We start from the raw sequence: 12,862 nt of genomic DNA, 5'->3' as shown, positions 1-12,862 counted from the left end.
CCCAAGAAGTAGAACTGACTAGTTGGTATAACCAATCTGGGAAGGATTTGAAAAATTATGCACAATCAAGCCTACTTCTACACAAGTATGCTGCTGCATAGATAACAACAATATTGCAAGATCCAGTAACACAGTTTAACTATTACATCAAACTCCATTGTCAATGGTCAAATGCTGAAGATGATAGCATCCCACCATCACTTTCAATGTGTAATTTGCTTTTCTGTATTTTTTGGCATTCTGGAGACCAAGTTGCAGAGATTGAGTTCCGTTCATTGTGGGGATCCTTCTGGACTTCCACTTTTTGGTGTTAATCTAGGGTTAATTGTTTGTCATTTTAATTTTATGTGAGTTTTTGCTATAGTAAGTATGGGAAATGCTATTTCTGTTACAGTCGTAGCCAAGCAAGAGCTGTGTTACAAGAAGACCTAATAGGCTAGACCTGGCCTCAGATATGTCTGATTTTCTGGTTTGGGATGAATCACATTTAGCCACATTCTTCCATCAAGTATTCTAGTCATTGGCACATTATTCCCATACTGAACATTCCTGCAGGAGAATTTCGAGTTTCACAGATCTGGCTGGGGTTATCAGAGCCACACTTACACATTCCGCCCCAACAACTTACCTCGGGTCTCTTAGGTTGGATGATTTAGACCTAGAGTTGGATGGGTTTCTGCTATTTTTTAGCAACATTTCAGATTTTAGTTGTGCTTTATGTTCAAAGATTGTGATAATAGTTTTATTATTGGTTTAATTGTAAGTAAAGTAGAGATTATCCCTTCACTCCTAAATTATGGTTAAAATTATTTTCTTGTGAACTTCGGTCCATCTGCTATCTCAGTTTCTATGTAGCATAGAAGAGACCCTGCAGGGAGGTAGGTATAAGGAGGATATTAAATTCAAGGAAATTTCTCCATTTAAGGGTTGGTTTGGCATTTTGCCAGGTAAATTTCTTCGATCATGAAATTGAATTTTCAAGAATTTCAGTCAACAATTTCGTCATACTCTTATTAATATAAGAAATGGTCAAAATTCCTAATGAAGACACAATATTAATATGTAGATAAAATAATAATTATAATTCTCTAGCACAATCAAACGTGAAAGGTGAGAATGATATGACTGAAGAAGATACAACTCTATTTCTATATATTGAATCAAAACATGTTTCCCACAAGCCTTTCTAAACCCTTTTTACTCTCTCATGTTTTTTTTTTTTTTTTTTTTTTCCATTTTCTTTATAAAATAAAAAATTATTTTTAATGCCAATTCCTGATTGGCTGTTTTATCGATTGTTTATTGAATAAATCTACACAAAATTTTTTCGAGTTATTAAGGAAATTAACAAAACAACATGTCTCTTTCCATCTCTTGTCTCTCTCTGGCATCCTAAAATCTTTCCTTCTTCTCTCTCGAATTTACTGAAGAGTAAGTTGCAGGTTAGCAGCTTTAATTTGAATTAATTTTGAATCGTCAAAATTTGACTTTTTGCATCAGAGGATCTCTTCAAATTAGGATGGCTTTACAATTTGCTTTGTGAAAATTCAAACTAAAAATTTTAAATACAAGTAAACAATCAAGCTGATGATAATTGAGTCTCTCTTGACTTGGGGACACTTTTTATTTGATATAGCTCCTTCCCATTGGAGTTTGTGATTTAGATTGTGAAAAATTCTAACACAACACTTAATTGCATTGGAGATGGGGAAGGCAATATCTCACCCTTGATGGATCACGATCCTCTGCAGTACTGGCGGGGCAGCGGTGCACATCTGACGGCACAACAGAGGCCAGGTGGCACACATGTAGCAGAGAAAGTGACCAAATTTGAACCATTCATATTTGATACAATTAAACTTGGTTTTACCCTCTCAATTTTAAATACCAGAAAACTTACAAGGTGATGATAATTACTAAACACATTCTCTTAAAATAATTTCTTTTCATGGACACCCGCCCCTCCCCCCCCCCCCCCCCCACAAAATTTACTTACCCCTGTGTATACTTTCAGGTATAGTAGGGAAAAAAGTTTAGGAAGTCTAGATGACCTATACGTGTATGCTTTATGTACACTTAAATGATGACATGTGTACTTTTGCTTCCATAAATATCCTTTCACATTTCCATTTCAATATCAATGATTGATTGGAATCGAGCCAATACATTTGATATATAACATTATCGATATCAACATCGATTGATTGGAATTGTATAAATATGGCCAATATATATATTGGTATCGATATCGATATCACCAGCAATTGATTGGAATTGGATCAATGTGGTCGATACATGTCGAAATCGATATTAACAAGTGATTGATACCGTCACCGATACCATGGACTAAATCCAAGCTTTGCTGGAGACTATATATCTATCTATCTATCTATCTATCTATCTGCATGTACCGTATGGTTATGCTGCTAGTGTGCCAACACAGGCATCGTTGTTTGATCATCATATCCGTTTGTGAGCCGGCATTGACGAGCACTGTCGCATTGTTTGTCTAATTGATCTCACTCATTAAATCAGTATCTGTTTATTTGATTCTATCCAAAAATTCTCTTAACAAAGTTCAAAGGTGATTACTTTTACCAATGGAACTGCTCCCCTATGCTCATTGTCTGTTAATTTGGTGGGTCTAATTGAAACCAAATGACACAGAGAGAGAGACAGAGAGAGAGAGAGAGAGAGTTCATCGAATCATCTATCGGTAATGGTTACATCTGCTGGACTCGTTTTCCACAGCCCTCCCTGCCTCTTGTGCTGTTCCCACATGTTTTTGAGGTTTTTTTATTTTAATATTTAAGACTCTAATAAAATGTTAATCCATAATTGGGTGTTTTACTTTAATTTAATCAACCGATCTCTTTGATTAAGAAAGCTTATCCTTCCCATATTATTAAATATAAAATGGTGATCTATTTGTTTTTTTTTTTTTTTTTTTTTTTCTATGAAATCCTCCCATAAGTTTTTCCTCATTGCTTGGATGTTTGTTGTTAGTGTAAACTGTAACATTTAATTGTTTTAGATCGTATTCTTGATCTGGATTCTATTCTAGGCAGACTAACAATAAGATGGAGATACAGTTCCTTGTGCTTTTTAAAAAATCTCTATTAATTTATATATTTTTCTTGGATCTGAATCCGCTATATTAACTCCTCTGGCCTCTATATACCTCGGCAAACTGACAATGAGAGGGAGACACACTTCCTTGTGCTTTTCAAAAATCCAAACTAGAGTGAACAACTTCAGAGACACAACAACCTTGTCTAAGCTCTGCTGTAATTTATAGGGAAGGACAACCACCACCATACCATGCTCGATCTATAAAGAGATACTATTATTATATATATATGTCACCACCGACACAATTATTTATCTATCACTCGGGGGTATACTTGTGCCAATGCTACCTATCCATAATCCCTATTAACCCTAGGGGTGTCAAAATGGAATCGAAATCGATTATCGTAATCGGAATCGATCATTTACGGTCGAACCAAATCGTATCGTCTAAAAACGATGCGATTCTGATTTCCTAGGTTCTATTACCAGTTCAGTTCGATTCAAAATCGAAAAACCGTCGATTAACCGAATAGAAACCGGGTAGAAAACCGAGATTAAGAATATTATTATTTGTTTAAGAATGGGGTTTAGCACTCTAAAATATTAGGATTCTTTCCTGAGATTTTTTTGAATTTCAGTTTGAATGTCAAATTCATGAAGGGACGGAAGGTTTTAGTACGAGCATGTCTTAGTGGACTTTGTTAATGAATTGAGTGGGGTATGGATTAGTGATGTTCTCATGTTAGTTTCCCTTGCAGTACTTTGCGGTTTTGAGTAATCACTTAAAATTACCATTGCAACTAGCATGTCTAAGTGAACTTTGCCTAGAGTTAGATGTGTATGAAACAGGGGTGCAAATGAATAGCCGAAATCCGTTTCCGTATCCGTTTAGCACTATCCGAATCCATCCAAAAGCTAAACGGATGCGGATATGGATAGGCTATAGCTATCCGAAAAGCTATATTTACATGTAAACGGATAAAATATCTGATCCGTATCCGTTTAGCACTATCCGAATCCATCCGATAGCTAATCGGATGCAGATGCGGATATAGCACTATCCGAGCCGAATCCGATCCATTTACAGCCCTAGTATGAAACAATATAATTTCTCCTATAACAAGGGTATGAAAAATAAAATTAAAGGATATAAAGGTGAAACCGATATTACAAACCGTATGTAAACCGGATAACGAAAACTGAATAAAAACCGCTAAAATCGTACCGTATATAAAAACGATTCTGGTTTTGGGTAATTCTTATCCGGTGTGGTTTTGATTTCTACCTTGCAAAATGTGCACAGAAACAAAACCGCACCGTTTGACACCCTTAATTAACCCTAATAACATCAAGCCAAATCACAGAATACAAGACATAGGTGGGGTCATTGTGAGATTACTCTTGATTGAATGTGATTTTGAGGGAGGGGGAATGGAATGGGGAGTCATGATCGATTATGTTAAACCATGCTGTGGCGTTTCATTGTGTCTGCATAATAGGCCGGGTAGAGAGCATGAGAAATCCATCTTTTATGAACAATAATGCCCTAAACGGGGTCTCTGTCATGTGCATTTCCACATGCTTGAAGCCTGAAATTAACAAATTTATAATGAATTAATAGTCATATATGTTAGGGGGGGTTGTGTCGGCTACACCGTCTACATCTCTATCTAAAGAAATTTTCTCTACATGTGATTTCCCATGTGGTGCTGCGCCTTTGTTCTAACTTCTATCGGCTCACAATTCATTAAACTGTCGAGACTGGAGACTTAAAACACAAATAGACAAAAAATAATAATAGTTGTATTTGTATTTTGTGGAACAAAACAATGAATGGGAGTTGGGGTGGTCCCAATTGTCACTACGTACCAATGTTTTGAACGATCACCCGGTTAATCCAGAGAGGGTTTTTTTTGTAAATTAACGGATCAGTTTATGGGTTGAGCAGTTTGGGAACTCTACGTCTCTCTACTCCCTTCTTTTTTTGTTTTTCCCCACTGTCTATTATTTACTTTGAAATAAACTTGAGAACCGTTTCATGGGTCCTACTCACTTTGGGCACCCCCATGACCCATGTTTGGTGGGTAACCTATCATACTGTTCTCAATTGTGTTGTAAAATGTTGAGTTTTAGAGGAACAAAAGCATGGGAGAGGTCAGCCAATACCATGGTTTGTACACGGTAGGGAATGCCTTCTCTTTTTGGGAGTGTGGTTATGTGTTAGCATGAGGGCCAATGGAAGCACACGTAAAAGCATCAATAAGGACAAAATTTTCACCTTTTATTGTGGGTGGACTCTAATTTTGCCCCATCTTGTGCCTGACCATAAGAACCACCCACCTGAATAGAATGCTTTTTACCAAAATAAAAAAACCATATGAAGAAACGTAGGCTATGCGGCTTGCCTAGAGAGATTTTTTCAAATAAGATGTAGGGACGCTGTTCTCTGTGTCGCAACGTAGATTGCGCCCAGGCACATGGGGGTGGGCACAATAACCCCCCTGCCCCCTGCACAGACTGCCCATGTGCCTGGGCGTAGCCTGCGCTGTGGCACAGAGAACATTCTCCCTAATATGTGTGTATAACGCACCTTTCATGGGAGATCAGTGTGTAGATTGGCTTAAGCTGAGCACTTTTGCGTTCTGATTCAATTGATACTTCTGACACACAGCATGAGGTCTGGAAAGATCATTTGATTTAAAACCACAATACTATAAACCAGTTACTAGTTTGACACATGACCGACCAACTTCTTTTTTTTTGGTGAATTAATTCTTCAGTTTTGACTAGCTCTAAATTATTATTATTTTTTTTTTTTTGAGGGGGGGGTTGTGAAATGTGAACTAGTTCTTCAGTTTTGAATAGCTCTAAAATTGGTTCTTTTTTATCCATTAATTAAGGCGTTAATTCCCAGTAAAATTACTAGGAGGATATCATCATGATCTATGATCCAACACATTCTTTTGATTCAATTAATCAGCAGATTTGGTAAATATATGTATACGAACACTTTTAATATATTTAGCTGATGTTGATTATTATTCAAAGAAAAACAATCCATCAGATAGATGGAGCGTTGAAACAGCATCCTTATTCCCACTTGTGACATTGATATTTGATAGTCCAGGTTTGAATTTGACTTAGCCACCATCATCGATCATCGATCATACATACCGGCCACCAAGAGTTTGTTAGTTACATTGGGCGGTGGAATTTCCGCCATACATGGGGGTATGATGATCATTCCTTCTCTTGCTGTACGTGAGGAGCGTGGTCCCTGCATCCCAAACAGAAAACATTAATTTTCCATTAAAAAAACAGAAAACATTAATTTTCCATTAAAAAAACAAAATCATGAAAACAAGCTAGGTAGCTAGCTTGTTGTCTCAGTCTGTGTGGAGCCTCTGGGACTCTTTCCTACTCATCAACATCAATTCATCATCATCTCTCTATCGATCTAGTAGTTGTAGTAGTAGTAGTAGTAGAAGATAAGCAATTAAAGGTTCCATAAAATAATAGCCTGCCTGACCTGATCATCTTAACTAGGAATAGGAATTGGTCTTCAACAAACTCTTTAAATGCCCATGACTACTTTTCTTTGTTTTTGACAATTCTACTACACTTTCTATTCCCACCAATCCATACTATTACTCTTCGTCTCGTTTCTTCTCTCTTCTTCTCTCTTCTTCTCTCTTATTCTTCTCTCTCTGGCTTAAAATCGAGATCTTAACTATTCACTGAGAATTGAAGATCAAGAAGAGAGAGATACTAGTACAGCAGCGTAAGCATAAAAAAAGAAGCTTAATTATCATATCAGTGCCAATCATGATGTGTTTGAGACCGCCGAGGAAGGAAGATTGCTTGCCGAAATGGGATAACAGCGTTGTCCCATTCCCCAATCATGACAATAAGAAGGATGACGAGCCAACGTCTCCAAGAGTTGGGTGTATGGGTCAGATCAAGCGCGACAGGAAGCTGGTTTCTGGGTTCCCAATCAACCACCATAGATTCAACAACAACAACAACAACAACAACAGCAGCAGCAGTAGTAATAACAACAGTGACAACAAGAAGTACTTCAAGCTCAATAAAGTCTTTTCAGGCAAGAATCTCAATAGTTTCTTAAGCATCAATCTCAGTAGTAGTAGTAGTAGTGCTCGCAGTAGCAATTTTAGCAAGAAACAGATGATGATGATCAAGGGTGTCAATAGGATCAAATCATCCTATGATGAGATGGATTATGTTTCATTCAGTGTCGTCGATTTGGATCCCCCTTTACCGGTCATTAAGCCGACGACGACTACGACGATGTGTGCAGTTAATCTATGGAAAAGGAGATGTGGGGGTGATCAGACCTTGAAGTCTTTACAGCTTCAACAAATAAACCCTTCTTCTGTTCTTGGACCCAACACCCTCTGACATTAACAGATCAGAAATTAAGGGAAAATCCTCTCTCTCTCTCTCTCTCTCTCTCTCTCTCTCTATATATATATATATATATTTTATTTTCTTCTCCTAATCCATTTGTCAGTGGCTTGAAAAACAAATATATATTAATTTGTATATGTGAATCATAGTAATCAATTAATAGTAATCGTTACATACCAATTTTTGTATAATTTTGAGTTTTTGTGTATTTGCAGTTCAATTTTGTTTCAAGTCTCAGCAGCATTTTTTATAGAGAGATAAATTTTGATTAGATCAAATGGTAGGAGATTTAAAATTAAGTCAGAGATATCATGTTGTGGTGACACCAAATGTAGCTGAAATGAGAATCCTCACATTTGTACGTGGTGGTTCCTTCAGTTAATTTGATCTTCCTTTCAGCTCTGAAGATAACTGTAGCACTAATTAGCTACTAGCACATTGGAATCAGCTGGCATTAATTTACAAGAATTACAGGAATGCTTAAAATCTCCAAATCACTGATGGTATTGAAATTCATGGAAGCCTTGGTGAAGCTTGAATGAGATTATTGGAGTTTCACCATTGTTTACAAATAACTGAATATTTAATTAGTAAAATGACTCCACTGCAGTTTCATCATATAAAAAGTAGGGAACTGCAGTCAATTAGGACCTGAGAGCATGCATGGATGATACACTTTTAGATTAATTATTTGTCTTTATATGGATTTTACATTTCAAATTCGTCCAACTCTATTGATTTTTTCTTGATTTTTATTTCAAGTAGTGAGACAAAAAAGTTTAAAAAAAAAAAAAAAAAAAAACTATGTAATTTGTTAGAACTTACTGAGGAAAAACATGAACCTAAAACGATGCAGAACAGAATGGAAATTACAAATAAACAATCACACAATATACACAAGGATTTATGTGATTCAACAAGATTTTCTGTGCCCATAATGAGATGAGATCTGTTTCAGTATCAATGGAGAATAGGGTTATAGTTGTTCGTCCTCGAAATGTGAGATTGCTTATAAAGAAAGAATTTTCGTTACAAATATATAGTGAAACCCCATACAAGAAATTTACCCAAAATATCCATATAGCCCTAAAAAAAATTTCTTGGAAGCTGCCACCCCCGAACCCCCACATAAATCTGCCATTTCATCACGGCCCCAATAACAAAGATTAACACACAAGGTATGTCGATTCCTCCAAGCCGGCCTCTTAACAGCCCTTTGGAATCAGCCCACTAATGCAAGCAACGGAATACAAGACATCATACCCCCAACACTTACTTGAATAGATGGGCCAACTAAAGTTTTATGTCTGATCAATTGTGATTAATATGCTATTACTAATACTTGAAAAAATGTTTACAGACAACTAGTATAAGAATTGAATCCACTTTTACAAGTACAAGTACCACTTGATTAACTTACATAAGTTCATATTAGGATTTAGCTATATCTTGAGTGCTAGAAATGCACCGTATTCAAAGAAGCCTGGCACATCAATCAATCTGCGCTACATGAGTTTAGGCTTCGATAGAGATTGCCAATCCATATGTTTCAATGTCTATCCAATAATCTCTCATAAGAAATCAAAAAAAAATAAAGAAAGTCTATCCAATAGTCAAAATGGTGAGATCAGCCTTCAATCATTCAAAACTTGAAAATACTAAGGGAAAAAGAACTATATTCGGGAATGTGGCCACTCCCATATTCCTATGACTCTATCTTTATCCTCCACATATGAAAAGACCCCTATATTCTCTTGTTTTGAAGAGGAAAGAGATGGACACATGGGAGTACTGACATAGGCCACACTCTTAGACAAAAAACTACTTTTTATACAAGAAAAATAAATTCGATACATATTGGTCGAGCCATACTTTTGAAATAGCCCATGAAATTTGATTTGTTGATGGGGTGTCATGGTTATCTGACAATAAATTGGGTAACAAAGTCCGCCGCATAGTAGAAATAACTCTATTGGGGAGAGAACATTTGCTATAGTTATCCGATTTTTCATGCTTCAACAAAACATATAGAAAGTAATTATCATTTTCTCAACAAAAAAGTAGAGCATTATTGGGTTCACCAAACCTCTTTCACAAGCTAAGTTTCAATGTTTGCGCACCATACTGGGTGTATGGCCTTCACTCAGTTTGGAGGGGAGTACTAAATTGAAGAGAGATCCAGATTGGATGGAGAAGATAGTGGCTCAGCATCACGGAATCCAACACTCCAACAAAGATTAGCAAAATTGAATTCAAATATAAGATCATGTGATTAACATTCAGGCCTACATTTGACTAGAACGTTCATTCTTTTCATTCTCGTATTTGTAACAGCCTTATTGCAATCTTTTATTGTACAGAATATTATTTTTCTCCTCATATTGAGATTAGAATCTATTTCAATGACCTTTGTGGAAATAACATATGAACAAGCTTAGAGTACCTGAAATGAGAATCCTTTTCCCCTTTTTTTTTTTTTTTTGGTCGGTCACTAACCAGCTTGTCAAGATTTTCTTGTGCAACAGTACATTCGGATATCTTCAAAATTTATTCCCACATGTAACTTATGAGGCCAAAAAAAAAAACTCAGAACATTCAAACCCTATGAGGGATTTTCCTAATAAATGGTTTCCTTTCTTTAACCACGGTGAAAGATGAATTCCTTCACCACAAGTGAGGGTAGTTTCAACTTCGTCAATAGGGGATGGAAATGTAATGATGACTCAAGAGTCCAATCATGAGATCACTCAACCCATGGTGAAGGAATTATTCCTTCTATACGGGTGTGAAAATTTAGGCCTAAAATATGCGTTAATAATAATGAGATCCTAATAAGTTGTATAAATCTGTGCCCTCAAGACAGAATCGCTTGACCAGATTATATTACAATGCAAATCAAGGTTTAAATAACTGGAATTGGCAATGGAATCAGCCACCGTCGATTCCAATTCAACCAGAACTGGCTGAGAATCAACTATGAACCCTAAAAATCTAGTATGAATTGACCAATTTTAATCAATCGGAATTGAATCCAACGGATTCTGATTCCTCAAACCATGATATAAATTTTCCAGGCATGTAAGGGCAACTTCTCCACGAGTACTGCAAGTAGTACCCAGTGAAGAGAGTATTCTCACCTCCAACGTGTGAAGAATTATTCCACCTTATATATATCTTTCTTTTTTTTTGTGATCTCACAAATGTGACCAGCAGAGTTGAACCCTTGACTTGCTGAGATTCATGCACTTCAACTTTCAAGCCTCCAACCAACCAAGTTAGCGGCTATTCAAACTTTTACATATTCAAGTTGAGGGTCCACAAGCCCACTGAAACAGGAAGCTTTAATTTGGCAATTTTAGGCAAGGGGCCATTGATGATGAGCAAGTTGGGCTGACACCAAACGTGTTCTCTCTAGTGTAGACCAACCATAGTATTTAACGCTTCAAAACAGTTCAAATAACTCCTTTTTCATGGTCACTAGCTCGTTAGACAAGTTTCCAACTAAAAACTTCGTCAGCCAAGAATCCGGATTCCATTCTGTTTAATTCTCTCCACAAACTCGAAGGGTTCCTCCAGTGGCCTTCCTCCTGTTGCCCTAGGGTGAAATTTTAAGAATTTCTTCAAGGGCTAGTTCACTGAGAAGCGATTCAAAAATCTTGGGGCATGTTTTCTCCCAGACAGCTAAATAAAATATTTCACTGTTTAGAGCCAAATGATCTGCCTATGCACTAATGATAGAAGCTCCATTCAAATGATCCTAGACTAGGAACTCTACCAGGATGAACCAAATGTGGAAGTACTGAACATTCGCGCATGAGAAAAGAAATATATTACAACTTCCAACATATTTAAAGAGTCAAATCAGCAGAACCATCACATTGGTCTGAACTAGTCCCCTCACACATCCTTTTTTTTAGTCAAAATAGAACTCCCCACGGATGTCTTTCAGAGAACTAATATACATATACCTTTTACTGGAGGAAGATGAGCTTGAAAAACCAACAGTATCTACATGATCAACCTCACGAATGGATCCCACATCAGAATACCATGATTGTCACATGATGTTGCCCAAACCCCAAACACAACACATCAGGTATTGCCTGGATAATCGGTGACCATGAATTCTTGTGTGGGACTCCACCAACTTTCAATTAGCTTTGGAATTGAGAACCACCGCAGTTTGGAACAGGATAATTAAAGGAAACTAAGCTACCTTGTTATGATTTCACTGAGTCACTAGCCCTGCCTTCATAAGCTTCTGCGTGCCAAGAGGATTAAGTCAGTTGTGGATTTATCACCTCCAGAAAGAACCTCTGGTGAAGCAGTTGGACAATGATACTACCCACAACCCCGACCCTTTTGCAAACACCCAAAAAAAAAACCACTGTATCACCCTTTGAATGCTTTTCAGAAGTTGGAACTGCATTAATTTGGATCATTTAATTCTATGGCATAACTACCATCCGTCAGAAGGTATAGTAAGAAAAATGAACAAAATACCACCATTCGGTACATCAAGAGTGACAGCAGAACCAAGGCAAAATTTCAATAGCTGATGCAGTGAAAACACTAATTCGATGTCAAAGCACAATTTCCATATTAGACAAATTAAACACATCAAATCCAGCAACTGAGTAAGCCCAAGCAACCTACATTTCTCTAAAATTGAACTCTTGCATTGAAGGCAAGTAAGCAGCTCCAAACGCTTCTCCCCAATGTCCCTGCCCTACCATTCACAGCACAAATTAAGATCAAGACTACAAAAGGCTTTTCAACAGCAAGCTATTTCATAAAATTACTCCAAAAGGTCGATGGATCAGTGACTAAGAACCATGAAACAGGATGCATTGACTGCATGTCTTAGCTCTCCGACAGTGAAAGGTTGTATTAAGAGATCATACCTCCTCACCGTGAACAGATCCAGGCAAATCAATCCGAAGGAAGTATACCCATACACCTGAGAGGCCCAATGATTAAATAGCACAATATCGTGTTTCCACTTGCAAAGAGCTGCTACAATCTCTCCACATCCAAGGCCCTGTTAAAACTTCAGCCCCATTTATAAAAACAAATAATCAGTGCCATAAAGTATTTGTAAATAACCCAGTGGGGGCATCAAGTCCAAAGTCATTGACCTTACCATCAAAGCTCTGCAATTGAACCATATGTTGCTTGAAGACCACAAAACCAAAGTACTAAAACTATTAAAGAACAATTATAAGAGATTACAGATGCAGAAATAAATCATTTCAAAAGAAAATTAACATTCCGAATCTCTGGTAATATGAAATCAAAGGATCCAACAAACTCTTCATGACGAGGTCCAACAGAATGGCTTTTGTATGCAAGCCACGCAGTA

At 37.0% G+C, this 12,862-nt stretch overlaps 1 protein-coding gene across 1 annotated transcript; it reads left to right on the top strand.

Annotated features, from left to right (window-relative positions):
• The first annotated feature begins 6,900 nt into the window (after positions 1–6,900).
• LOC122663373 (probable WRKY transcription factor protein 1) lies at positions 6,901–7,491 on the top strand. Its single transcript, XM_043859051.1, has one exon. The coding sequence runs from the start codon at positions 6,901–6,903 to the stop codon at positions 7,489–7,491; it is 591 nt and encodes a 196-aa protein (XP_043714986.1).
• Positions 7,492–12,862: the final 5,371 nt, after the last annotated feature.

This window comes from Telopea speciosissima, chromosome 5 (genome assembly GCF_018873765.1).
Source record: "Telopea speciosissima isolate NSW1024214 ecotype Mountain lineage chromosome 5, Tspe_v1, whole genome shotgun sequence".
NCBI lineage: Eukaryota > Viridiplantae > Streptophyta > Magnoliopsida > Proteales > Proteaceae > Telopea > Telopea speciosissima.
This window is presented reverse-complemented; position numbering and strand designations above follow the sequence as displayed.

Coding starts and splice junctions, on each gene's coding strand:
- LOC122663373 (XM_043859051.1), top strand. CDS start 6,901: ATGTGTTTGAGACCGCCGAGGAAGGAAGATTGCTTGCCGAAATGGGAT.